Below are 27,086 nucleotides of genomic sequence, written 5' to 3'. Positions count from 1 at the left end.
GGCGGCGCGGTGCGACACTGGGGCGGCCGTAAAGCGGCGGCGGGCGGGACCCGCCCCGCCTCAGGCACCGCCTCGCACCGCCCCGCGCTGCAGCGGGGCTCGGCCCGGGGGAACGGGGAGCTGGGCTCGGGGGAACGGGAGCTGGCCTCGGGGGAACGGGGAGCTGGGCTCGGGGAAACGGGGAGCTCGGCTCGGCCCGGGGAAACGGGATCGGCCGCAGCGTGTGGCTCTGCACGGCTCCCCGGCAGCACGGACAGCCGGGGATCGGGCTCTGCTCGCACGGACAGGACAGGAGGAGAGGGAACAGCCCCAGGAGGGGCCAGGGGAGAGGCTGTGGATGGGGTGGAACACATAAATACACCCAAGGGGAGTCAGGGGATAGAGCCGCGCTCCCTTCAGTGTGACAGGAGAGTGGCAAAGGCCATGAACTAAAACATACCAAGTGCCACCTCAACCTAAGCCAGAATTTTCCATGGAGGGTGGGTTTGTTCTGAGACGTGCTCTTGCTACCATATCCCTTTATTTCACTGCTTACAACCAGTTTATTTCTGCCCAGCTTTCCTCACAGTTACTTTGCTGTTCCTGTACTTGTTAATTTCATCCTGTAGCAAAATCTCTGGAGTCAGAATTAAAACTCATTTAAAACTCATTTTTCCTTTGGCTTTTATGAGGGAGAAACCAAACCAAACTGCTCCTCTGAATAGCAGAGAAGGATGTGAAGTGGGGCAACAGCAGACCTTGAAAAGTTTTGTAATTTTCTCCATGAAACTCAGCCCGGGTGTGTGGCTGTTGCTGAAATAAAACTGATGAGTAAAACCCAAGGAATGAAACACTTGTGAGAAGTTTGCAATTTGAATACAGTCGATGTCAGTATCACAAGCCCATGCCCTCTTCGCTAGAGACCATGCAACAGAGAAACTATGTCCAGGGGAGAAAGAAAATCTTTGTTTCTTTTCCAAAAGGGGTGTATTTCCCCCATTAATTAACTTGTTCACTGATGAACTTTCCTCCCGCTGTCTGTAAGTAGAAAGTCACACAAATTGTCCGGAACAGGAGGCAGCTTGTGTTGTGCCAATGTGGCACAAAACCACGCAAGAGCCTTGATACAAAACCCAGCATTAACCAATCGGATTTCCATAGTAAAATAAAATTACAAGGCCAGTGTTGTGTTAACAGAAGACAATACAAAACATCTCAGCATCCACCAGGAAAGGAGTAAAACACAGTATAATGCGTGCAGAAATATACAGAGAGCACTTGCACTAGTATAAAAATATCCACAGTCCTCAGACAAATGTGAATCGGTACAAAATAATTTCAAGAACATGTTTACAAAACGACATGTTAATATAAAACAGTAAAACCAGGTTTCCCCCTCTCCCAGCCTCATGCAGAGCACACAAAGACAGTCCATGGAAGGCCCACAGGAGCTGGGAAGGAGCAGAGCCCATCCGACCTCCCAAGCCCACAGGCGATGTAGAGAAACAAAACCACAAAACCAAAGGGAAAAATCCACCCTTGGGGGATTTTAGGGCTTGTTCTTTCTCCAGCAGTTCTTTCCTGATCCCTCAGGACTCAGCAAAGCAAGGAACTGTTGTGGGTAAGTGCTTGGTGGCCCTGGCAGTGCCTGTGCACAGGAGGTGACAGCAGAGAGGGCAGGAGTGCGGGGACAGAGGCTCAGCAAGGACAGGGGCTGGAAAGATCTCGGCTGACTCCAGCTCCCCCACCCATGAAATCCTTCAGCAAACAAACAAGCACCAAGATCCCACAGTCCCTGCAGCTGCAGAGCAAACCCAGAGGGCCTCGGGAATGGGAACAGCTTTGGAGAGCAAGTGGGGAAAGCAGGGCTGGGAAATGGGAGCCTGAGTTTGGGAGAAAGGAGCTTGGCCAGGTTGGTGGGTGAGCTTTGCTTCAGAGCATGTCTCAACCCTTCAGAGGACTCTTCCCCCTGGAACAGGTCCTGTGAGCCTGCAATGTCCACAGAGTCACTCTGCTCCTGCAGGACAACAGCCGCTCCAACCTGCAGCCCTCGCAATCCAGCAACTTCTCCACGAAGGCAAAGCTTCACATTTTCACCATCAGTGCAGCTTCCTGTGACACCAGCACAGAAGATGCCCAGCTGAGCCTGCAGCACACAGTGCAGGGATGGAGGAGAAAGCATCCTTAAGGCCTCCTGGGTTTTGCTGGCAGGGCCAAGCCGGGCGTTTGTGTCCCTGCAGCCTCAGGACAGCAGCTGCCCTCGGGCACGGGCAGGCGGGTGCCAGCTGTCCATGCACACGGCCTCACCACCCGTGCCTTGCACAGAGGCTCTTTTTTGGCAGCTTGAATTGGCCTCCTCCCAGCGCTTGGGCTCCTTGGTCACTCTCTGAGCTCCGCAGACAGTCACAGGTTTCCATAGAAACACGGCTTGAAAGCTCCATTAATTCTCCCCGTGGTCTTCTTCCACCCAGGCCACGATTTTCCCCTCCCAGCCAGGGATGATGTCATCATCATGGAATACCTACCAAAAAAAAAAAAATAAAATTAAATGAAATAAAGGGTTTCAGTCATGTCTGGAGTCTGGACATGTGGTTCTGCAGGGTGAGAGGCATCAGGGGCATGAAGTCAAATCCTAGCTCAGATCTCCCAAAAGAATCCAGGGAACACATGGGAATGATGGCTGAGGAATGAATCACATTTTCACAATTTAGGTAAATAACAGACCATGCCTCTTTCACCAATGAATATCAGGATTATTATCAGTGGGGCTTTTTTTGACATTAAAGGTAAACTAAAGACAGGAAACGCCTTTTCTGTGCCAAACCTCCAGCTGCTGCTGCTGCCTGTCCCCAGAGAGGGTGACCCTTTGCCCTTGTCCTCATCAATTTGTGTCCCAATAACCTGTAATGAATCCAATCCACACCCACACCAGCCTGAGCATGAACAGGGCTGCACACAAAGGGAACGATGCCACACACACACAGAGTTCTCTCTGAAAAACCTTCAGAAGAAAGTGAGAGATTGTGTTTTAATACAGGCTCTCCCATTGCAACAGGTTTTATAAAACCTGCAGCCTGGATTTGTCAAGCAGTCCCAGGCTGGCTTTGCCCAAGGGGCTCTGCAATTCCCAGGCAATCAGAACCACATCCTTGGGATTGCTTTTGCTGAGGATGAAAATATCTTAGCACAAGAGGAGCTTAACCCAGAGCTGGGAAAGCAGACAGTTTTGTTTGGGGGAACATCCACTATTTCATTAGTTTAAAAGGGAGGTGACCGTGGTCCCCAGGGCTGTGTGGTGACGCTGACCCCAAAGCTCAGCCCCACATTTACCTCCTCCTTCACTGTGCCAAACTCTGGGTCCAGGGCTTTGAAGTGGTACCGATGGGTTCCTTCCCGATCGATGGCTGCCTTGAAATCCTTCAGAGTCACTTCCCCTAACCTGCAAGGGAAATAAATACAAAAACAAAATACAAAAACAAAGCTCAGGGACTACCGCAGATAATTTTCCCCAGCCAACAGCACGAAATCCAGCAAACCTGTGCTGGCTGGGAGCATTCCCAGAAAATCAGACTGCTGCTTTTAGGGGCACAGGAGGGTTAGGAAGGCCCAGCCTCACCTCTTTGGTATGCTGACCATGAAGGGGGTGAGGGAGCGGTCGGTGAAATACAACACTTTGGTGCAGGCACTGGTGCTCATCACAGGCGTGCTCTGAGAGTGAGGCAGCTCTGCAAGGCAGCAACTTTTATCATTAATTATCATCCCTTATCATCGTTATCCCTCCCCATCTTCCCGTTCCAGCTGCCCAGGATGGATGGTGGTGCGTGGATTTTAATTTGCCCATCTGTGTTTCTCTCATGCCTTCTTTCCTGCTTCCCCCCAAGAGCTGAAACAGAGGAACTGAACTCCACAGTTTTAAGGCTCCTTTTATGCAGAAAATACTCGTGACACGTGGAAATGTGGTGTTTTAAAAGGCTGCACCGTTCTGTGGATACGAAAGGCAGTAAACACTGAGCAGGGAGCGCTTCTCTGTCCCCACTAGATGGTGCAAAGCAGCAGGAAAGCTGGGATGACATCCCTTTTCCCAGTGATTGTTATTTGTGCTGCAGCACTGCTCAAGAGGCCCAGACTCCCACTGTGATGGTGCTCTACAAAAACCCAGCCATAAAGGTGTGCCCCTTCCCTTTGCAGGGAGCTCTGATCCAGGGAGGATCCCGAAGGGATTCCCAAGGGGATTCTGCAGCCGGGAACCCGAGCAGTGAATTTGGCAGGGGAAGGGCAGGACCTGCAAGGCACTTACTGGATTTGGGAGGCCAGGAGTCTCTGCACTCGTTGGTTGCTCTGCTCGCTGGAGATTTCCCCCGGACCTGGGGCGCAAAGCCAAAACAACAAGGACAAAGTGTCACCTCCCAGTCAGAGCCCTCCAGCTGGTGTGTGAGGGGCAGGAGCTGAGTGCCCTGGGGAGCCTTTACCCTCCTCTCCTGCCTCTTCTGCGTCTCCATGCGGTGCAGGCGCTCCATGAGGCTGGAGATGCCCTGCTCCAGGCTGTCGATGGTGTGGTGCTGCGGGTCGTGGCCACTGAAGCTGTTCCTGAGGCTGCGCAGGGCGTCCCGGACCAGCTGCAGGTCATTGGTCTGCCCAAAACACCACAGCTCAGAGCAGCCCAGGCTGCTGCCTCCCCATCCTCCTTTCCTCTCTTAACAGAAGAGTTCTGGGATATCTGAAGGTGCACTTACCCCTCGGTGGGCTGTGGGAGCAGCTCCTTTTCCTGCTGGCTGGAGAAAGCCATTGCTCTGGGCAGTGTGACTGCTGTAAGCCATCACCTGGGCAGGGGAAAATGTGAGTGTGAGTGTCAGGACCTCCCCAAAAATCCCCATTTATGGACTTCAAAATGAGAGGGATGAGCACTTCAAAATGAGCACTTTCCACATCAGTGCTAAAACTGTCTTCTCCCAGATAAAGGCACTCCCTGAAGTGTGCAGGCACAGATTCCTCATGTAAAGGTGGGAAGACTCAATACCAGGGTCAGCAGGAAAAGGAGGAGGTAAATTGAGCTGTGGTCTAACTGCTGCCAGGGTCAGAGGTGAAGCTGGAAGCTGAGAAAGCCTCTGGCATCCCTCACTGTTTCATCCCTGAGGATTCTGAGCCAAGAGTGCTCAGTGCTGGGAGCTCTGGGGGCTTTGCCTGCCTTGGTCAAGGCTCTGCCAGTGAGAAGGCAGAGCCAGACCTCTCTGGGATGAAGGGGAGCGTTTCTGTAGGTGCCTACAGGGTGCTGGGCAAACACCACCTCACGTGTGGAGCAAGGCTCCCCTACCTCCTCAGCCTCTCTCTTCATGCAGTGAGCCAGCAACGCCTCCTTGTGCTCCAGCTCCCGCTCCAAATCCACCTGGGGAGGGGCAGCAGAGGAGTCACCACCAGCTGGGCCAGCCAGGCCAGCTCCCAGTGCAGCCCAGCTCTCCCTACCTGCTGGTAGCTGGCCTCGGAAAGCTGCCTGAGCATCTCATCCAGCTTGGTCTGGTGCTGCTGCAAGTGCCGATCCTTCTGGCACAGCTCCTTCTGCAACACAGGGATCCAGGGAATCAGCAGGGCAGGGAGGGAGGCTCAGTCATCTTCCCACGGCAGGGAAAAGCGTGTCATCTGCCAGGATCAGGTGACTTGCACAGGGTGTGCTTTGCCAGATGTTAGAGCTGAGTGTCAGAGCTATTTTTTGACAAGATCGATCAGGTTTTTATTGCCCAAAGTCCCCTTGGCCAAAGATCCGCTGCTGAGGTCACACAGCTGTCCCAGAGGGCAGATTCCCGAGGGATCAGAGGACAAACAGCTCACCCAACCTCATCTGCACAAGTGTTGGACACTCAGCAGCCGCCAGCACAAACCACGACAATAAAAGATCTGCAAGAAGCTGTGGGGGAATGCAAAGAACTCCTGATCCCTCCAGCTCACTACAAACACCCCTGGCTCCTGCAGCTCCTTCCAGGGGCTGTCCAAGTGCTCAGGAAGGAACAATCCCATTCCCAGAACTGAAGAACCACCCAAACCCCCATGGAAGAGGTTCCATTACTTTGTATTCCGCCAGGAGCCGGTTCCTCTCTTCAACCTTCCTCTGGAGGTCAACCTGCAGGAATAACAGCCAGGTGTGAGGCAGATATTCCCAGAGAGTGAAACCTCTGCCCCTTGTGCTAAAGGGTGACCAGAAACCTACAGAGGCCAAGGGAGCTGATGTTTAGAGACCTGCACAGGGCAGGTGCCACCTGCTGAGCCAGGGAGTGAGGAGGGACAAATGCAACAGCACTGAAAACATCAGGGAAAGCCCCTCCCTGTCGCAGCTGAAGGTCCTGGAGGACAGGAAGCGAGAGTGAAGGTCAGGAATCTCCAGCCTCACAGCTGGCCAGCACAGCTGTGCTGTGCAGAGACCTTTGACTGCTTGTTCCCTATCCCACGACCCCGAAATCTCTGCTGCAGCCACCCTTGGGGCCACCAACCCCCTGCCAAAATAATTAATAATAATAATAATAATAATAATGACAGTAATAGTGACTCACGTTCTGGTTGTGCAGCTCCTCCTTGTCCATGCTGGCTCTCAGCAGCTCCTGCTTGAGCTGCAGGACTGAGGCGTCCTGCTGGATCAGCCTCTGCTGCAGAGCGTCCTGGGGAGAGGGGATCTCTGCAGGGAGGGCAGGGACTGCCAGCCCCCAGAGGGCTCTCAGCCCTCCTGCCTCCCCCTTACCCAAAACTGATTTCCCTTCCCCTGATTTTGGCTGCCAGCACTGAGGGATTTCTCTGCTTCAGCCTGAATTTCCCGCTCCAGAAGTGACGGGCACTGGTTCTGATGGACGGGAGCAGCTCTGGAGGGCGTTCAGTGCCCTGCAGCTCCTGCTCCAGCCACAGAGCATCCAGAGGGCACAGAGAGGCCAAGATCAGCCCAGGACACGAGGAGCCTTAAGCCCTGAGTGTGACCCAGTTGTGCAGTGAAATCCTCTCTGGAGAGGCCAAAGTCAGCACTAATTCTGCACCTTTCACTCACCCAGAGCTCCACCTTGGACAGGCACTGCTGTTTGCTGCCTTCTGACAGGCAGCTCTAAAAATACCTCAGGCAGGAGGAGATGAGCAGTGTTCACCACTCCAGAGGCACAAATGGAGCCGTTTCTGGGCAGCACAGGGACACCCCAGGCTCTTTTTCCTGTGCTGGCAGGAATGAGTTCACTGGGCCAATGCTATTGAGTGTGTATTTCATGAGAGGGGAGGGGATAAAAGAGCCAGGAGAACTGAGCAATTTATGCCTCTTTTTGTTTAGGAGAAACAGGGGGAAAAAAGGGAAAAAAAAAAAGGGGGGGGGAATATTTGACCTCACTTTTACAGACAGAACAGAAACCAGGAAATCCAGCTCCCTGTACCTGTCTAAAAATTCAGCAATAAACCACAGCGTCCCCCATCTCCAAGCCCCCAGTACTCCTCCTTCCACAATCTGAGATTCCTCAGAGGTGTGTGGTTGCTGCTGGCCCTCCTCACCTAAAGCACAATTATTTATTTTTGATGAAATGCCCCTTTCCTCACCTTTATTCCCTGGAGGTTCCGAGCTTCTTGTTTGTATTTCAGCAGCTCCTTCTGCAAATGCAAGACAATTTGTTTAAACAGCACCTTGTCACCCCTTCAGAACCGACCAGAGCCGGTGTTTTCTGCTGCAGGAGGAAGCACATCCCAGCTTTTCCCACAGAGCCAAGAGCCAGTCAGGCCCTGAGAAATTTTAATGAGTTACAAACATGACAAAAGCTGCTACTGAAGTCCTGAGCAAAAAAAAGATTGCCCAGTCCCCCAAATGTGTCCTTCAGGCCAACATCAAACACTTCTGCCAGCATCAGGGCTGGTCCCAAACCTCCAGAGTTGGAGCCCTAACAGAATATTCCCCATTTCATCCATCATTTTTCCCACTCTGCCTCATCCCCACCCCATTTTCCCGCCAAAAAATCAAGTAGAACAATCTGCAAAACCTCTCTTCCCCTTCCATTTGTCACCCTCTAACCTTCAGATCTTGATTTTCTTCCACACTCTGGTCCAGACGGCTTCGGATGATGATCTGAATGCAAAATATCAGCGTTGTTATTGCAGCAGGGGCAGGGCAGGGCAAAAGGCAGCTGGAGCAGGGAAATTTGGGTCCAGGGATGTTCTCACCAGCTGCTCCTCAGGGCAGGCTCCACGCTCAGAAAGTTCAAAGGACCCTTCCTGCTCATCCTCAGGTAAAGACCCATTGAGCAACAAAGCCTGGGGAGAAAAAGGGGGGAAAAAATCTCCTTTTCAGAGATTTCAAAGGGAAATAGGGGAGCTGCAGCTCTGGCCAGCAGTCACTCCTATCAACAGTGCCTAACCAGCTTCATTTGCCATTTCTGCTGATTTATTCCCCTCAAAAATGAGGTTTTTTTTCAGGAATGAACAGGAAGATTTATCCCCTGACAAAGCTCTCCCAGGGGTCTGTCAGCCCATGCTCTTCCCCACAGAAAGAACCAAACAAGGACAACTCAGATTTCCAGGGAGTGAATTCCCAGCTTTAGCACCTTATAGGGTGTGTGTGCATCAGATCCCCAATATTTCAACCAAACTCTCACCAACTGGAGCCTCTCAATTATTGAGTAAGAGGAGGAAAATCAATGAATCAAATCCAATTTCCTGGCTGGCCACATCAGCTGCCTCTCCCCACTCCCAGGGAATGAGGGGGCAGCAGTGCCATTCCCTCCTGTCCCTGCTCCCAGTGGGCACAAAATGCAGAGAGATTTTACCAGTCAACCAAGGAATTTTTTATTTTATTTTTTTTTAGTGACTCTTTTGTGTCCTGCCCATTGTCCCTGGGGAAAGTGCCCGCCCAGCTGCCTGTGCTCCTCACACAATCTCTGCTTTGTTTACTGCCACATAAATATTTACAATTCAAAGCCACCGTGGCTCCCAGCACAAACAGAAAGGGATGCTCCTGAGAGAGCTCAGTGCCTTCACCAGATAGATCCAGGGGCTCTGCTCCCCAGGCAGAGCCAAACACACCCAGCGAGGGGCAGGCAGGGGAAACAAGGGAAAAGTCCCATAAATGAAGAATTGTGGGGAGAATGTGCCAAATATGAAGGTTCAGCCGAGGGAACACTCTCTGGGAAGAGAAATCTCTCACCTGCAAACCCGAAATCATCTTTTTCGCCTCCTCCATTTCCTTTTCCAGGTGGTCCTGCTGTTCCAGGAGCTGCTCCTCCCATGAGTTCTCCAGGTAGGACGCGGAGCTCCCTGCCTGCCACTCAGGCTGGAAGTGAGCATCGGCCTCTTCTGCAGGAGAGAGGAGCTGGATGTGCTCTGGCAGCCCAGGAGGGACCTGCAGTGCCAGGGTGTGCCAGCTCATCCCACCCCAAGGGTTTATGGCTCATTCCTTGGCACACCAAGCTTTCCTCCACACATTTTATCCCAGATAACTTTGCACCGGATTCAGGGAGATCTCCAAGCACAGCACTGGAGACAGGGTGTGTGACAGAGGGGGAAAAGCACCTGTGGGCTTTGCAGAACATCCCTCAGTGCCCCAAGGACACCCTGGAGCCAGCATTAAACAATTCCAGTCCCTGGGGAGCTTTTCAGCTTTTTTCATACAAAAAAGTCCCGATGTTTTACCTGTTTTAGTCTCTGTTTCTTCAGTTTGGAGGATCACAAGTCTCTCCTTCTCCTCCGAGGGGGCTACAGTGGATTCACTCTTTGCACTGTGGACAGGGCTGGGTGAAGTCAGGCTGCAGAGCAAGGCAGGAACAGCTCTTTTAGATGATGCTGACCAGCAATAATTTTCAACAAGCATTTTTCCACATTCACTTTTATATAAGAATGATCTGCATCCCAGAGAAACCTTCAACAGCCCAACCTGGACATGGAATTTTTTGAATTCAGGCTCTCACATGGGGTAGGAGCACACTCAGGAGTAATTTACTGCCAGCCTTATGCTGGACAAAAAAGCCACCCTGGCTTCATTTCTTGCTCCAGAGCTTTCAGATGGATCACTGCAACTTTAAATCCCAATATATTCGAGAGTCAGATTCCACTCACTCGTGCTCTTCGATTAAAACTTCTTAGAAGTGCCCACATATTTTCACAGGAGCCATCTCAGCTGACTGGGAGGTTCAAGCAATCTTTTTCTCAGAAATTCTTCCTAAGTGCATCTCCCAGACAACATCAAAAGGTGGCTGAAGCTCACTGACCCATTCAATGTACCCCGAAAGTCGCAGGAATTAATCCTTGCAAGTGTGAGCAGGAGTTAATTTTTCATTCTCCCCCAACACAGAAACAAAGGGCAGGGAACAAAAAGAAAAACAGTGTGGAAATAATATAATAGGTTTAGAAAAATAAGAGGCTTCAGCAGCTCCCTCCCTGCATCTTCCCAGCACTGCTGCTCCGTCTCCCACAGCTCCCACAGAATGGGAAAAGCCCTGCAATAGAGATGGAAATGACTTGCTGCTCCTGCCTGCCCCACTCCCACGGCCAGGACGAGCCTCTCCTCATTCAAACCACAGACCTGAGTCCAGTTTTTTGTGGTCCAGACTTCCCCCATGCGAAAGCGAAAGAATAATCATTGTCCAATAGAAATCTCCACCAGGGACAGTAGCTGTCCTCTCAGGTGTGTGCATGATGCTAAAAGGGCTCCTGGCCACCTGGCTTTGCTCCAGGATTGACCTCCAGGAATTCCAAATCCATCACAGCAGTCCCTCATTAGACATATTTTTAATATCAGGTTTGAAACCAGCCCCTGCTCCTGCTCATTGCTGAATGGGGGCATGGCATAAAATTATGGGTTTTGTTTAAGTTATGTTTTGTTTAAATGCTGTTTTATGATTTGATTTGGCAGTTGTGCTGGGATTGCATTATGTAACGAGGGCCAGAAGAAAGGATGAAACTTTCACACAACACAGATGCCAGCAGGAAGCCCAGCTGGTCTGACATGGCCAGCAGCTCCAGGAGGGATTTCACCTCCTTCTAGGAACAGATCTCAGAATTCCCTCCCTCCTGTTCTCAGCTGATTCTCTGAACCTGCCCTCACCCCGAGGCACTGCTGGTTCTCATCCCTGCAAAAGCTGTCCCAGAAAAACACCACCAGCCACAGATGGGAGAGAAGCTGGTGACACAGAGGAACCAAAAAAGCATGAGCAGGATGAAAAACAAGGATATGAGCCTGGAAATAACATTCCAAATGAGCTTCTCCCAGCCCAAAGCCAATAAAAGGGACCACAGGTGGGGATATGTCCCCACAGCACAGACACCTTTACATTTCCTTGGGCATTCCCACGTCCCCAGACCCTTCCCAGGCAGTTTTCCTGTTTCAAAAGGCCACTGGGTTCACCCAGCATCCATAACCACCTCCCAAACATTCCAAACAGTGGCAGAGCCGGAGGCAGCAGAAGCAGCAGCTCAGGTCAGGTTACTTTCTGCATCCTCCAATTAATGCTGGAAACACTTGCCCAGGTTCTGTATCAGCCCAAACCATCAGAGTACGAAATACCCGCTGATGCAACGCCTTTAAAAGTGCAGAACAATTCCTTATTAAAGCATGCAGAAACGAGGGCTGGCAGATGAGAGCTTTCCAAGAGAGATTTATGATGCAAACTGCTCCACTTTATTCCTTTCACCACTTGGCTCCTTAACCCACATCCTGCCTCCCCCGGGCCCCGGCTCCGGGGTGAGGAGCCCCAGCGCTGCCTGAATCCCCCGAATTTTAATAAACACCCATCCCTGCTGTTCCCGAGCACAATGGACACAATCGCTCACCATTTGACCTGCTTCCCTCCCATGATCCCACTTGAACCTGTGGCCTCACAGCATCCGCAGGGTCCCGGCTCCGCTCATTCCTCCTTCCCTTCGCCAGCCTCAGCGCAGAGGCCGCCGGCTCCTGTCAAACTCCTGCGGGAATCTCTGCGAGCCAGGGTGCCCAGAAGGTTCCCAGCAGAACCAGCACACACACACACACACACACACACACAAAATAACCAACTCAGGCTCTCCGCCGGCTGAGAGGCAAATCCGCAGCCCCCGCAAACGGGATTGATTCCGGAGCCGGGGAATTCTGCAGCCTGCCTTGGGCTCCCGCTGCTTTTCCTCGCAGGTTATTTGTCCCCTGCTGCTGCATTTTGGTCAGCTGCACAGCCGGTTGTTTTCATCACAAGGCTCGGGGCTTGCCGGGGGTGTTTCTCATCCCATCCCGCCCTCCTTGCGCTGCCGAGCATCCGAGGAGCCGCCGGGGGAAGGAGCTGCTGCCGGGGGGATGCGGGCTCTTCCCAGGCAGCGCTCCCCAGCTTCCAGAGGGATGTGGGTTATTCCCAAGCTCTCCCCAGCTTCCAGAGGGATGCGGGTTATTCCCAAGCTCTCCCCAGCTTCCAGAGGGATGTGGGTTATTCCCAAGCTCTCCCCAGCTTCCAGGGAGATGCAGGCTCTTCCCAGGCTGTCCCCAGCCCCAGGCACGGCTCCCTCTCCCTCCTGCTGTCACACGGGCTGTGCAGGCACAGCCTTTCTCCGAGATGCCTGGCTCAGGGGTGGGGGAGGGAATGCTGCTGGAAGGGGAGGGGAAAGGGAGAGGGATGGGTGAGGGGCTCGGCAGCCTGGGAATCATCTGATTTTTGGCAAATTTTTCCATGAATCATTTCGGCAGCCTGCGCGCGTCGGTGCTGCCGTCCCTGGGAATTGTGTGAGCGAGGCTGGGAGAGCTGGGAGCGGGGAAGGAGCCGCTGCAGGGCCGGGGATGCTGCCCTGGAGCACCAGAGCCAGCTGGAGGTGGGTCATGCACTCAACAACGTCTCTCACTAATAAAAAAAGAAGCATTTCGTTTCTCCCAGCCAGCTCTCCTTACTGAGCTAAGCACATTTCTCCCCGCGAGGAAAAGGGAAAGCATCTTGTTTTCATCGTGCGGAATTGTGTCAGCAGAGACACCCCCAGCAGCTGGAATGCTCCCAGGTTTTGATCACTTATGGAAAGGTTCTCGCTGTGTTCTGTCCCCTCAGCAGTGCTATCACCATTGCATTGCAGGCAGAGAATTCATGCCGTTATGGGGAAAAATAAAATAAAAACGTAGGATGCGCAGAGAGATTTTTGTTTGCCACCGAAATACCAAAATAAGAGGAAACAGCAGCCACCTGATAGGGTAGAAGAATATATCAAATATTCCAGCTGCCTGAAGCTGAGGGATGAGAGCAGGGAGCAGAGCGTGGCACTCCTGAGCTCACGGTTCAAGAGCCAGTGCCAAGGTCCTGTGGCATTATCCATGAAACGCTGCTGCCAAGAGCAGGATTTTTACATCCCCCCTGGCAGGCCGGCCTCAAAAGCACACTGCTGACATCATGTGGAGGCACTGCTCCAGCACTGCCTCGCTGGGAGCCCCACACTCCTCCAAAAGTCTATTTATAAACACCCTCTCAATGGCACGCAGCAAAATTGGGGGGTAAACACAAACTCTTGTGTTTTTCTCCTCTGTTGAGCAAAGCAACCTTAATTTTCAGGTACACAGAGAATTATTGGTGCTGTGGAGCATAAAAAATTGGCCTGAGAAACGCTGGGGAAACATTTTGCCTGCTGAGAGGCTGTCAGTGGCAATCTGTCCTTGGGCAGTGAACTCCTCACTCCCACAGAAACGGGAGGGAGGCACTCGGGGCACGGCCCAGGCAGGGGAAGGACAAGGAAAAGCAGAGTTGGGGCTTTCAGCAGGAATGGGAAACTCTGAGGCCAAGAGCTGCAGCTCCCCACGTGCAGCCCTGCCCTCGGATGTGCTCCAGATGAGATTAACTGGAGCGCAGAACCATTTCCAGAGGGAGCTCCGATGTGCTCAGTAACACACTTCTTGCTCTTCCAAGTAGTTCCAGGTTCTCTGGGGGAAAAGGGAGCGGCTTCCCTTCACTACAAAGCTCTCCATGCTGGATCAGCTCACTCACTGGAGTAATTTTTCTTCAAAAGCCCTTGTTTTTTGCTGCATTTTCTCTCCCATACCCATGAAAACAACAGAAAACTGCTTCACCCTCCAGAGGTTTCACCGTCCAGACCAGCCAGGGATGCCCTTTTCCATCAGAGCTGAGCAGATTTTGGTGAGGAGAGCAGGCAGTTTAGGGAATGTCAGACAAAGGACACATCTGGACAACAAAATTCCTTACCTGGGAGGGTGGAACTCTGGTGGCACATTCTGCTGCCCCTCGTACTGCTGCACCAGGGCCCGCACGCTCCAGTAGGGATTCTCAATCTCCTCATCCATGCTGCTGTTCCTGGGGGTGACAATCACAAAAAGAGGGGAGCCTCACCTGAGTGCAGCTGGAATTCTTCTGTCTCCAAAAAGGAAGTGGGGGAAAGCTGAGGAAAAGGAGGTAAGGAAGAGGAGACAGCTGGAAAAATGTCAATTTTCCTATCAGGGATCCCCATCTTGGTGTTAAGGGAAAACAGGCAAACAGGACTCGTTGTTTTAAACTCCTTCCTAATTCTGTGGTTAGAAAACTCCAAAAGCTCTGGGAATGCAAGGAAACATCACAAGGACTGGCTTTCCTGAAGGACTCCAAGGCCTTTGTAAGGGAAACCTTTAACATTCCATTTTTCAACAAAATTTACCATTTCAGCCTCATTTCCAGACTGTTTCATGGGTGCTCCCTGGAGCCAGTATCAAATGGGCAAATGACCTTCAGCTCTGTAAATGAAACCCTGCACAGCCCCAGCACCTGGCTCCAGTTAAATGTCATTGCTATTACTGTTATTGTCACCCACACAGCACCTTTGCAAAGGGGCAAATGGGATTTTCAGAATTATTCCCTGTGTGTGTGTGTGTGGATTTTCAGCATCCCCAGGACTCAGCAGCCACCTGGAGCAGTGGGATGAGCAATGGAGGAGCCAGAATGGACTTCTGCAGCACCCTCAGCTCTGGAAATAAAGCTCCCAGATCTCTGGAGAGAAAACCTGTCTCGTGTTTCACTTGGCATGAGAACATCTCCAAGGAGACAGCACCAAGGGCAGCGTGGGGAGAACGAGGCAGCACAGCTCCCTCTGCCTGGGCCGTACTCCCTGTTCTGTTCCAGGGACATCAAGAGAGACCCAGCTGTTACTTTGCTGTAAAACCTGAGAATCAAATCCTGGGCTGGCAGCAGAGCCAGGGCAGTGCCCCCTCTGCGAGGGCACTTTTGAGCCGATTGTGCACAACAGCGGCTCCCTCCCGCCAGGAATAAAACGGACAAAGATGCATTTCTTTTCCTTTCCATTTAAATCCTAACCCAACCCAGCCTCACATAAGCAGGGAAGAGCCCCTCACCTCTGTCTGTGCCTGAACACGTCCCGGCCGGACTGCTGGACATCCTGCCGGACATCGGCCAGCGCGGCCACCGCCCCTTGGGCCACGGCGGCTGCCGAGCGCGGCCGGAGGCTGCCCGGGGGTGCTGCCCAGCTCTTGCCCCCCGAGCCAGGGGTGCCAGCTCTGCCAGAGCCTGGTTTGAAGTGAGCAGCCAAAGCCAGGATCAGCCTCATGGTGGATTTCAAGTTCCCATCGACGATATCTGCGAAATGCGGATTTTTGGATGGTTAGCGTGAAGGCAGCAGAGCTGTGGCTGCACAGGGAGATCACTGAAGGCAGCAGAGCTGTGGCTGCACAGGGAGATCACTGAAGGCAGCAGAGCTGTGGCTGCACAGGGAGATCACTGAAGGCAGCAGAGCTGTGGCTGCACAGGGAGATCACTGAAGGCAGCAGAGCTGTGGCTGCACAGGGAGATCACTGAAGGCAGCAGAGCTGTGGCTGCACAGGGAGATCACTGAAGGCAGCAGAGCTGTGGCTGCACATTGAGATATCTTTGAAGGCAGCAGAGCTGCTCCAGCTCAGCTCTGGTGGTGCAGGGCACAACAAACACCCACCACCTCCACAGCACGGGTTCAGAGCTCTGAGCCTCCCTTTATGGCCATTTCCAGCAGTTCATTACTGAACACATAATTACTGAATGCTCACACAGAAGCAGAGCAGTTCCTGAGGACTGACCACTGACTTTATTAGCAGAGAATTCCCTTTTTTAAAGCACAAAAGACAGAACAGCAATGCATTTCTCCAGTGATGGCACCCTGTGCCAAAAACTGTTTGCAAATGTTAATTAATCACATTTGGTGATATTACACGAGTATTTTCCAGCACACTGATGTCATGGCAAAGATCAGCCACTCTTCCAGACCAAGATTTCCCAAAACAATTTAGTCAGAGCTACTCAAAGTCCTGACTAAACCACGCCACAGACATGTGATCGTGACTTGTGTCCCCTCTCTGTTTCCAAGCCATGGCTTCCAGTGAACCACAAATATTTTTTCCATGTCTCTTTTCACTCTAGCAGGTTTATGTGTCCTTTTTGGGGAAAGATTCCAAGCCTGTATTCCTCATTACAGCACTACCTGAGCTTCTGAATGCTCAGTAGCAGGAAAAAATTTCCCTTTTATTTCTCTGCATTGTCCATCTTTCAACCCAAAACCTTCACTAAACCAGAGGGGGGAAAACCCCCAAATCCCCCACGAACTGACACATTAATTTACTCATAAAATACCTGTTTGATAGAAAAACAAAGCCAGAAACAGAATTTCAACAGCTAAAATCACCCCCCAGGGCCACGTACCTTTAGCTGATGTCTGGTGCATGCGGATCTTTCTCGACGCCACGAACTGTAAGACTTTCTCCACATTTTCCCTCATCTCCTGCTGGCTGCTGGGGTTGACCTCAATGCCACTCAGCTTCTCACCAGCTGAAGGAAGCGAAAAAGCTTTATCAGAGGGGAACTGAACGGCTGGGGAGTGTCAGAGGGATTGCTGGGACTGCTCTGAGCTCATGTCTGGGTCCTTCATGGGGCTTCTTGTCCTGCTTAACGGGAGCCCAGCTCCAGGAATCACTGGGGCTGGGGCTGTAGTGGGATGAGGTCAAGGTTTTGGGGGTTGGAGCAGGATTCTGGCAGGGTTTGTGACCCCCTGAGGGACCCCACGCTGGAGCTGCCTCTCCCCAGAGGACTGAACTCCGTGGGAAGGGCTCAGTGGTGAAGAACTGAAGCCTGTGGGACCCGCTTGGGAGAAGTTTGGAGACCTGTGCCCCACTGGGGCAGGGGATGAGTGTGAGCAGGAAGGAGCAGCAAGGACAAGGAACTCACTGCATCCCCATTCCCTGTCCCCCTGCCCAGGGAGAAGGGATGACATCGGCAAATGGGTCACTCTTCCCAAAAAACACCCCCTAACTCCATGCCAGCGCTGTGGGAGTTCCCAGTGCCCCTGCCAGGTTTCCCCATCTGCTGTAACTGCCTCTGAACCATAAGGGCTTTAATAGAATTGCATCCATGATCTGATTTATGATTGTTTTCCCTCCCAGTCGCCCCCTCCCCACGAGCTGCCACCCCCAGCAACATCTGCCCAGCAGATGCCAGAGCTGAGGGGGAAAAACAGGGCCAGATGGCACCACTGACCTACAATCTCAATGAGCAGGGCAAGAGTGACCCCATCCCGCAGATCCTGCCTCAGGTCCTGCACTGGCCTCACTGCTGGCTTCTTCTTCAGCTGGGAATTCACCCAGGCCACATAGGCCTGCAGCTGTTGCTGAAACAGAAAACAAAATGTTTGCACGGCAGGGTGAATGGTGGGGATCTCGCTTTTCCCTCTGATCTTCCCAGATCTCAGTCTTCTGCCCGTGAAAACAAGCAGCAGAGGTCTCATCCCAAAGCCTGGCTGACATCCCTGCCTGCTGTGGGGCAGCTCAGCCCTCGCCAGGCTGGGAGGAGGGAGAAGGACAGACTCCTGAGCTGAGCAAAGAGCTTTTCATTTCATCTGCATCTGAGCCAAACCAGCACTGCCAGATCCTCACTCTGGGGGCCACAGTTTGCTCACTCTGTGTCCCATCCCCACTATCTTCATCTCAAGAAAGCACAAAACCCACAGTGCAGGAGCAGGGAACCCCGAGTTATCACCCATGAAACAATTCCAGGACAGCCAGGGGAGGTTTCCTGGAAGAGACACGAGCCTCCCTCTGTAACACTCCTTTGGAACAGTAGAGCAGCCCCTCCATGTCCTGGGAGCTGCCTCAGCACTTCCCATGGCCCAGTTTCTGTTCCTGCGTGCAGGGAAGCTGGCTTGGGCCCTGGGAGCCAGGAACAGAGCCTGTCCAGCAGCTCAGGAGGGATGCTGTGTGGGGGAGAGGCCAGGGAAACTCAAACTTGGGTTCCTGGTCACTCTGAGAGACCAGGGAAACTCAAACTTGGGTTCCTGGTCACTCTGAGAGACCAGGGAAACTCAAACTTGGGTTCCTGGTCACTCTGAGAGACCAGGGAAACTCAAATTCGGGTTCCTGGTCACTCTGAGGACCCGTCTGGCACAAATGAGCCAAAAGCAACGAGCAGATCCCAGTGACCCTTCCCTTTCCACCCCCCTCTCTGTGACCCTTCCAGGCTGCTGGAAATGCTGCAATCCCTTTGGGCAGGGCTGCTGTGGGACATGGAGGGTAAACAATCTGATCCATTTATGGGATTACCTCCCTTTTCACTAAGCTTCCCTTTATTGTGCCAATGCAGCAGGTTTTAAGCCCCCATCCCATATGATCTCAGCAGTGTCAGGCAGAGTTTATGCTTTTACAGCCCATCAAAGTCACAATCTGGTCACAGCCTCGCTCTTAATTATCCTGACATAGGAAATCCAACTTTAATCACACATGGCTCGGTCTGCTGGTTCAGAAAGGTGCCTGGACCTGTGCTGAGGCAGCTCTGCTCACTGGGGACGGGGCTGAGGGCCTGCCCTGGTGGCTCTGGGGAAAAAGGCAGCACAAGTGACAGATCTGATCCATCTTTGCTGGAGCAGACCTGGCCTGCCCTGGGGAGGGGCTCTGCAGCTTCTTCTGCTGTAGTGACAGCAGTGCCCAGCCCCACAAATCTTTAATTCCTGCTTTTTATCATCATTTTAGGAACTGGCACTGATTCCCCAAGGACACAGCCCCTCCCCTGCAGAAAATCTGCAGTTTTGGAGGAGTCTCTGTGGCTCTTCCACTTCTGTCTCACTTAAAGGAAAAACCCTTTCACCAAGCAGTTTGTTTTCTGTTCCTTCTCCTAGAACATTCCTTGTGCATTCACAAAAAAAGAATTTTTGGCAAGATTTTAGTCTCTATCTCTTAAAAGCAGGAGGAGGTTGACACTGTTATTATTAGTTAAAAAAAAAAAAAAAAAGTCATTCCTAAATCCCAAAGCAGTTACATTTTAAACAATGAGTATTTAGAGGAGGCTTCTGAGGCAATGGAATTGGGATGTCACCAGGACAAAGTCGTTTCATTCCCATGGCTGCTGTAATTCTGCAGACTAACACTTCATTAGCAGGCTTGGTTGGCTGGTTTTGGGTTTTTTCCATTAAGCATAAGATTTTCCTGCAGACGTTCAGACAGTTGGACTGAAGAGAATTTCCTAACTTTGTACCCAAAAACCTGGCAGACTGAGTGACTTCAGCAAGAGCCTTGGATTGCTGCAAAACTCAAAAATCCAGGGAGGCAGCTGAGGGGAGCACGTGACTGAACTTACCAAGCAAATTTATCAGAAATAAAAGTTTAGTGACCTAAAAATGGCAAAGTGCTGTGAAATGTATGAAGGGACAAAGCCCCTGAGCTGCTCAGCAGAAACCCCAAGGGCAATTTTTTTGAAGCTTGAGAGTCCAAAATGCTTCACTTCTCCATCAGCTGGGGAATAACAAGGACATTGTGGGCCACATCTTCAGCCCTTTGCCTTCAACACAGCCAGGAGGCCTCGGTGCTCAGATTCACACCTTTAAATCCACAGATTCACACCTTTAAATCCACAGATTCGGGCCTCTAGATCCACAGATTCAGGCCTCTAAAAAAGTGAAAGATTTTTTGTTTCACTCCCTCAGGATTCAGTTTGTTTCAAGCCCCAAGGCAGCTGCTTCAAGACAATCCTAAATATTATCACAGCAGGGTGATTTGCTGCCTGGATGGGCATCATTCCTTCATTCCTGCCATCCACCCTGGAAAATACTCCAGGTACCAACTTCCAGCCCAGGGAGGACAGAGATTTGCTGGGATGTGTCCTGCCCTGGGAGCAGCAGCCCTTCCCAGCCCATCCCAACCCTCCTGAGCCTGAATTTGCCCATGGAAATGCCCCAAACCTGCAGGTTCCATCCCCATTTGGGGCTGCAGGCATCCCAAAACCCACTCTCACACAGATCTCTGCTCCTTTTAGCCAAGAAAACTAAAAAAATTATATATATAAAAAGGTCTGGGAGCAAACATGAGTGTTCCTGCTTCCCCTGCACTTTGGTTTGAGCTCCTGCTCAACTCTAGAATTTTCAGGGCTCAGCTCCTCACCAACACTTCTTCCAAACCCAGAAATTTTCAGAGGAAAGCCAGCCTGGTGTGGGGTTTACTATACAGAACACACATTATTTAGGATTATGGTGGAGCTAAGCTTAATCCTGTTTACATTAACACAGATTTGTGTTCCAAAAAAAGCCCCTTTTACCTGTACCTTGCCATGGGGGAGAGCAGCAGCTGTACCTGAGAGGAGCTGGAGCCCAGGGTGCTCCACCAGAGCTTTGTGGGGTGTTTTTGTCTTATTCTGGAAGGCTCTGCAGGGCAGGAGAAGATTTTTAAAGCAGGGTGTTAGGGAGTACAGGACGTCCCAATGACAGGCAATTACAGGTTGGGATATATGAGGTTGATTTTTTAGCTCTCTGAGGTTAAAATATTGCACTTTCTGGTGTTGAACAAATGGACAAAATCATTTTTTTAACAAGGAAGGCCTGCCCTGCTCTCATCTTTCAGTAGATCCTGTGACCCTGTTTCCTTCTAGATTCCTTCTGCATTAATTTGATGAGTCTGAATCCATCCTCATCACTGGATTTACAGAATCATCCTGCTGGAATGACATTTTGGAGGCTCTTTCCACTGATTTCCCGTTGTGCACTGCTCTGATGAGTTGGAATCCATCATTATTGTTTGATTTAGGGAATCATCCTGCTGGAGTGACCTTTTTGAGGCTCTTTACCCCGATTTCCCTTGGCTGCAGAGTCGTGGCCGCTGCCCAAGCCCCAGGTCTGCCGAGGTCAGCAAGAAGAGCCCTCGTGCTCCCAGGATGAAAGGAATTCACTGTTCCTCCCTCCCAGAGCCCTGAACCAAAAGTCTGCAGCAGCCTAATTGCATCAGGACGTGCTGGTTGAGGCCCTGGATGATTTCTAAGCTTTCTGACATTACCTTAATTAGATGGGAACTGTAATTTTCCATCCAGCCTTCCTCTGGTTTGCTGATTTATTTTTTGTTGTTGTTCAAGAAGGATTTTGTAGGAGCAGAAAGCACAAGCTCCCAAGCAAAGAAAATGCTTCCCTCTGCTCTCAAAGACAGCAAAAGATTGGGGATTTTTCCCCCCCTCTCAAAATTGATGCTTGAAGGTGATTCAGGTTTTTCAATGCATTGAGAAGCACCCAGTTATGACCAAAGTGATGCCAGAATGACCAGCAGCACCCACAGGAGTTCTCCTTCTCAAAACTCTGACTTTAAAGCTGGTGTTGACTTCCAGAGTGCCCAGCTCTCCAGCAGGACATGGAACTTTTAACTGCAGAGTTTTCCACCTTTTTCTCAGTCCTTTCTTTAGCCATTAACAGGAAGAGCTGAAGTGTAAACAGCAAGGCCCAATTCCATCCAAGCTCCCTAAATTATTTCTGCCAGTTGGATTTTCTCTCCTTGTGAAGCCAAAAACTGCCATGGCCCATTCCAGAACCATCCAGCTGCCAGTGCAGGATGAGTAATTCCCACCTGTGCCTAAATTCACTAATTTTGTGCTGTGGAAGGGCTTAATAATGCAAGTGTAAGATCCCAAACCAGCAGCACCTCTCACATGATGCTCAGCAGGTATCTGAGGCCCTTTTCTCATCCAGGCACAGTTTCTGTGCCAGGTACAGGCAAAAAATAAAGGCAAAAAGTGGCAAAAAGATGAGCATTGAGTGCAAAAGACTCCAAAGAGGGGTTTGGAGCGCTTGATTCACCCTGAGCTGTCAAATGGTTCTGCTACACCCAAACAAACCCTGAGGTCTGTCCAAGCACGCTGTGCTGACACATCCCTGGTGCTCTGGGGAAGAAAAGGAGCATTGTTCCTCCTTCGGCAGGATCCCCATCCCCAGGCAGCTCTGACAGGAGCCTGAGCTCCTCAGGACTCCAAAATCTGCAGGCAGGGACTTTGCAGAGGGAGAGGGACACCCAGGGAGGCTCCCTGGCCCAGGATGAAGGGCCCTAAAGGCACATTTAGGAGCCAGAATTTTGAATTCTCTCTGCCCATGACTTGCTGGGAGTGTGGCATCCCCGTTACCTCTTCCTGCCCATAAATAATCTTCACATTCCTGGTAAAATGGTTTCAAACCCAGAGATGTGTGAGTGCTCCTGTGCAAAGACACCGTGCCAAGGGACAGCCTGGCTTAGCCCTCGGGGCAGGGATTGAGTCTGAACTGCTCCACCCCTAATCCCACAGAGCAGGAAATACATCCTTCCCCTGCTGAGAGGTCCCACTGCTGGCCAGGCACCAGGGTTTGGGGGAAAACTGGTAACAGGGCAAGGAATGCTCTGCTGAAGCACATCTGGGGGTGAATGCAGGTGTGGAGAGCTCCAGCGGTGCTTTCTGGCTGTGCTGGAGGCTTGGAGGGGTTTCAGGGCAGCCCAGTCCGGTCACACAACCTGGAAAGGCTCAAAGGGTTCTCCGGACCCAGCCACCTCCCCGTGGCTTTCAGAGGGTGGGGAAGGGGTGAAGTGCTGCCAGCCTCCCCAAAAACAGCGCTGGGGTGATAAAACAGCAGCACCCCCAGAGCCTGGTGCGTTCAGGGGGGGATTCACTGCTCCAGGGAGCACTGGGGCTGAGCAGGATGAGGGAGCCAGAAGTCAAAACAGCTCTCCATGGTGAATCCTATTAATCCTATAAATAGCCCTGGCGGCACGGAGAGGGCGAGTGCCAGCTCCTTCTGCTCCTCACACTGCAGAGACCTTTTGGTCACAGATCAGGACCTTGCCCCGAGGGGAGCAGAGCCAGGGCCAGGCCACGCTGCCAGAAAATAACCCCAAACAGAGAAAGAAAACAAAATCCATCTCAGGGCAGTGCCCAGGGCGAGGTCTCACACCTCACAGGCAGGGTGGCACCTCAACCCCACCAAAGGATGAGGCAAAGGGTGAAGGAGAGGGGTTGTACGTGCGGGAGATGCAGGAATTACCCACTCAGCTGAGAGCCAGGGGAAATATTCCATGAAAGAGGCGGTGAACAGAGCCCTGCAGCATTCCTGCCTGCACAGAGCTGGGCAGGAGCAGTGCCCACCTCAGGGATGGGGAGAGATTTCCCCTCGTGGGCAGGCAGCCCTGCATTTCACTTTGTTGGGAGGCCCTGCTTTACCAAACAACCTCTGCTTGGGCCCTTAAAGTCTCCCTGTCCTCTCTGGAATGAATTGTTTGTTCAATATAATCTTGGGGGGGAAAGAAAATAGTTATTTTAAATGACTCACTGCACACAGGCAGCCACATAATTGGGTTTGCCAGAGGAAATGATCCTCCAGCTCGAAAAAGAGAAGGTGTGTTATTGTTAAAATGCAGCTTGGAGCTGCCAGGCCCGTTTCTGACACATTTCTCTGTGCCCCATCTGTTTTCAAGACCTGACAGAAGTGTCAGCACATAAATAAACCGCATTTCCCCGAGGAGGGGGAACAGGCTGAGGCCACATGGGCAGAGTCAGCGCAGATGAGACCCCTCTCTGTGGTTCCTTTCATTATAAACTCCTGCTTTTAGCAGCCACACATCCCCAGGGCACCATCCAGCTGTGGCATTGAATTATTTATCTGCCTGGGAGCAGGAGAAGTCCCCACAAACAGCAGGGAAACACCTTCAAGGCAGGGCAGGCCATTAATGAGGGACTTTAATGCACACGGGGGGGATTTTGCTGCAGCTCAACATCAAACAAAACCATCCTGGCTTCAGATGTCTGCAGGTGACGGCGTCCACGAGGGCTCTGACTCTGAAAGGGAAGGGGAAAAAGGGAAATAAACTGGCCTGAAGTGACAATTCAGCAATTATGGGGCGCCTTTAGCAGGATGTGACTCCTCACATCTCCGAGCTGTGCAGCAGAACAGAAAGGAGGGCGGGAAGGACAATGATGCTGCTGCTCCAGCACTAATTAGGGGATAATTGGGCTGCTGAGGTGGCCCTCAGTCAGAAGGGATGGAGAGAGAGGGAAAAGGAGGCGAGGGGACAAAAGAAACTTCCCCGTAGCCCCTCGGCTGTGTTGGGTTTGGTCAGCACCCTGTCAGAGGGCTGGGATCACACATGGGGATTGGGACAGGCTTCCACGTTAATGTTTGTATCAATGTATAGTGTTTGTATAAAGGTACAGTGTTTGTATAAATGTACAGTGTTTGTGTAAATGTACAATGTTTGTATAAATGTACAGTGTTTGTATAAATGTGTAATATTTGTATAAATAACCACCAAACGGGCAAGCCAAGATGGGCAGGACACACAGAACGCAGTGAGCTCCTCTCTCATTTCCAGGGCCCGGGGTGTGATGCGGGTCCCTGGCAAACCACAGCTCCTCCCCTCGCTAAACTGAATTTAGTTTTACTTTTGTTGGCCTGTGTGAGGAGGCAGAGACCCAGTGAATCTGTTTTTATGCTGGGAGAGGGAAGTTTCTCCCAGAGCTGAGCTGCCTGTGGGTAAAACCAGCCGGGGTGAGGCACTGAACATCCCCGGGGCTTGCTCCCGCTATTAATCGTGTCATTAGTAAATAAGTTACTATTTGTGCCCGAGGAGGATGTGCTGCCCCCGAGCACAGGAAGTGTGAGCTCGGTTTAAAGGCAGACCTTGGCTGGCTAAAAGCGAGCCTGACTCTGTGCGGAGGAGGGGATGGAGCGATTCCAGCTCCGCCCGCACATCCCAGGACCCGGAGCCGCCCTGGAGCCGGGCACGCTCAGGTTTCACCCCGAGGTTGTTTTCCCGGTGGGCACCGGAGCTGGGAAGCCCAGCAGGGATGTCCAGTGATCATTTTCTGTGGATAACGGGGTGGTGCAGGCACGGCACCCAAGCTCTGCACGGCTGAGGAATCACCAAACGCTAAACAGAATTAAGAATAAAACCCCAAAGAAGATCCCTGCGACCAAGTGAGACATCAAATAGCAGCCACTCAGTGGTTCCAGCAAATCCCCCAGGGCTTTTCTTCCTTTCCAGCTTACAGACAGCAGATCCAGCTCCAGCATGGGCTGCCCGGGCATTACTGAGTCCATAAATATCCAACAAAACTCATTTTTTGTACCCCCTAAAGAGGGGCGTCCCCACACAGCCACAGGAATCCCATCTCTGGAGTTTCTTGGTGCTTGTCCTTATTTTACGATTCATCACTCTCCTAGCAGAACAGGCAAATAAAGAACACTTCGAAAATTACATTTTCCCGAGCAAGTTGAATTTCAGCTCCCCGGGGATTCAATTTACAGTAAAAGATGGGGGTAAAAACCCCAAAGCAGCTCTTTGTCAGCCTCTCCCAAGAAATGTGAGTCCACAAAGCAGATTTACACCCCCTAGACACACAGACACCGCACATCCCTCAGGATGGGAGTGGATTTTCCACAATAAACGCTGCCCCACAACCTCCAGCAGTTTGCATTATTTACCGGGACAGGGGCAGAGCAGAGAGAAGAGCACAAAACCCTCCGAGCTGCACAAACCCCGCCTGTAAAACCAGCCTCAAACTCCTCACCAAACTCCAGCCGAATCGCAGCCCCTGCTGAGGAACCTCTCTGTTTCCCCCCGCAATTTTCCGCACCGAGAACCTAACAAATCCGCACAAAACCATTCTGGGAAGCTCGGGGACGTGGCTTTACCTCGGTGAAACCCTCCTGAAGAATATCCAGCAGATTCCCCCTGGCCAGGCAGGCGAGCATCGTCCCGGGCGAGCGGGCGGCGGCGGGCGGGGGGCTCAGGGGATGCGGGGCTGAGCTCCCGGCGCCTCGGGGCGCTTCTCCCTCCTCTTCCTCCCGAGCACAAAGGCCGGCAGCTCATGGGGAAGGGCGCTCATGGTCCCATCTGTGCAGCCCGGGCAGAGTTGAGCCGGAGAGGCGGCTCGCTTTGGGCATGCTCGGCGGGAGGAGGGAGCAGCCCGGGCAGAGATGTCACACGGTTGTCACGGCAACGCCGCGGCTTTACGAGATGCAGGCGCGGGGAAAACATCTGAAACCCATTTCCAGGCAAAAGCAAAAAAAAAACAACCCCAAAACCCGCTGTGTAAATGAGATTTTTCAAGCCCGCCGTGCACAGGGAGCTCTGTTTGGTGTGGGGGTAGAGAGGAGGAGGAGGAGGAGGAGGAGGAAGGGAGGTGATGCCTCGCACGGGGAGCAAAGCACACAGAGAAGATCTCTCTGCAGCCACAGGAAGCTGCAAGCCAGACCTCGACAGCTGCAAGGTTTGCAAGTTTGAACGATGCATTTTTCAATGGAAAAAAAACCAAACAAAAACCCAACCAAACCAAACCCGAGAGGAAACGTCCAAACAATTAAAGACAACCCCCAGCTCGTTCTCTACATCAGTAAATGCACCCATCACACAAAAAAGTATCGAATATCTCCAGGCTGCCTCTCCAAGTTGTTGTCACCTTACAGGAAGTGCCCGGGGGGAAAGAAAAAAAGGAAAATGAAACGGGAGAGGGTGAAAGCCCCTCCAGCCAGAGGCTCTGCCCGGCAGGCACAGAGCAGCACTGACCCCCGTGCCTTGCCAGGTATTTCTAAGTGTGAGATGCATTTAAAAATAAACATTTTTTCCCCCTGCCTAAGTTTTGAAGCATCCTGAGGAAAAATCAATGGCATAATTTCGCTATTTTAGCCTGTCACAGCTAAAATGCAGAAAGAGAAGCAACAGGTCACTTCCCTCTGTAACCAACACAAAACCTTCCCTCACCTCCAGTTTTAAATTATTCATGTTTGCTCTCCCTGCTTTTCATAATTCCGTGGGAGTGGAGATTTTTATGTTTTCATCGATTCTAATACCACATCTGTTAAGCAAAACAACAGATTACAGCGAGGCTTTGCACAAAGCCTTGTAAGCTGGAGCTGCTGGGGGGTTGGAGCCTTGATCCCTTTTGCTTTTG

General features: G+C 51.8%; 1 protein-coding gene across 2 annotated transcripts; it reads right to left on the bottom strand.

Moving 5' to 3' along the window:
• Positions 1–1,194: 1,194 nt before the first annotated feature.
• DIXDC1 (DIX domain containing 1) lies at positions 1,195–26,094 on the bottom strand. Of its 2 annotated transcripts, XM_005531061.3 has the most exons (20): positions 25,828–26,094; positions 17,412–17,541; positions 16,581–16,706; positions 15,248–15,488; positions 14,112–14,219; positions 9,610–9,722; positions 9,125–9,273; positions 8,146–8,235; positions 7,997–8,050; positions 7,531–7,581; positions 6,519–6,623; positions 6,038–6,091; positions 5,440–5,532; positions 5,291–5,362; positions 4,713–4,799; positions 4,449–4,610; positions 4,277–4,343; positions 3,596–3,704; positions 3,310–3,418; positions 1,195–2,500 (listed from the first exon to the last, which is right to left on the bottom strand). In XM_005531061.3, the coding sequence occupies exons 1-20, from the start codon at positions 25,885–25,887 to the stop codon at positions 2,420–2,422; spliced, it is 2,061 nt and encodes a 686-aa protein (XP_005531118.1). In that variant the 5' UTR covers positions 25,888–26,094; the 3' UTR covers positions 1,195–2,419. The 2 variants fall into 2 exon arrangements, with proteins under 2 accessions (XP_005531118.1, XP_005531119.1); XM_005531062.3 differs by lacking the exons at positions 14,112–14,219; positions 15,248–15,488; positions 16,581–16,706; positions 17,412–17,541; positions 25,828–26,094 and adding an exon at positions 11,746–12,117.
• Between the last annotated feature and the right edge of the window lie 992 nt (positions 26,095–27,086).

This window comes from Pseudopodoces humilis, chromosome 25 (assembly GCF_049639895.1).
Source record: "Pseudopodoces humilis isolate 2021_Gansu_Grassland_sample_001 chromosome 25, ASM4963989v1, whole genome shotgun sequence".
NCBI lineage: Eukaryota > Metazoa > Chordata > Aves > Passeriformes > Paridae > Pseudopodoces > Pseudopodoces humilis.
Note: the sequence above shows the minus strand (reverse complement) of the source record. Positions and strands in the feature narration are given on the sequence as shown.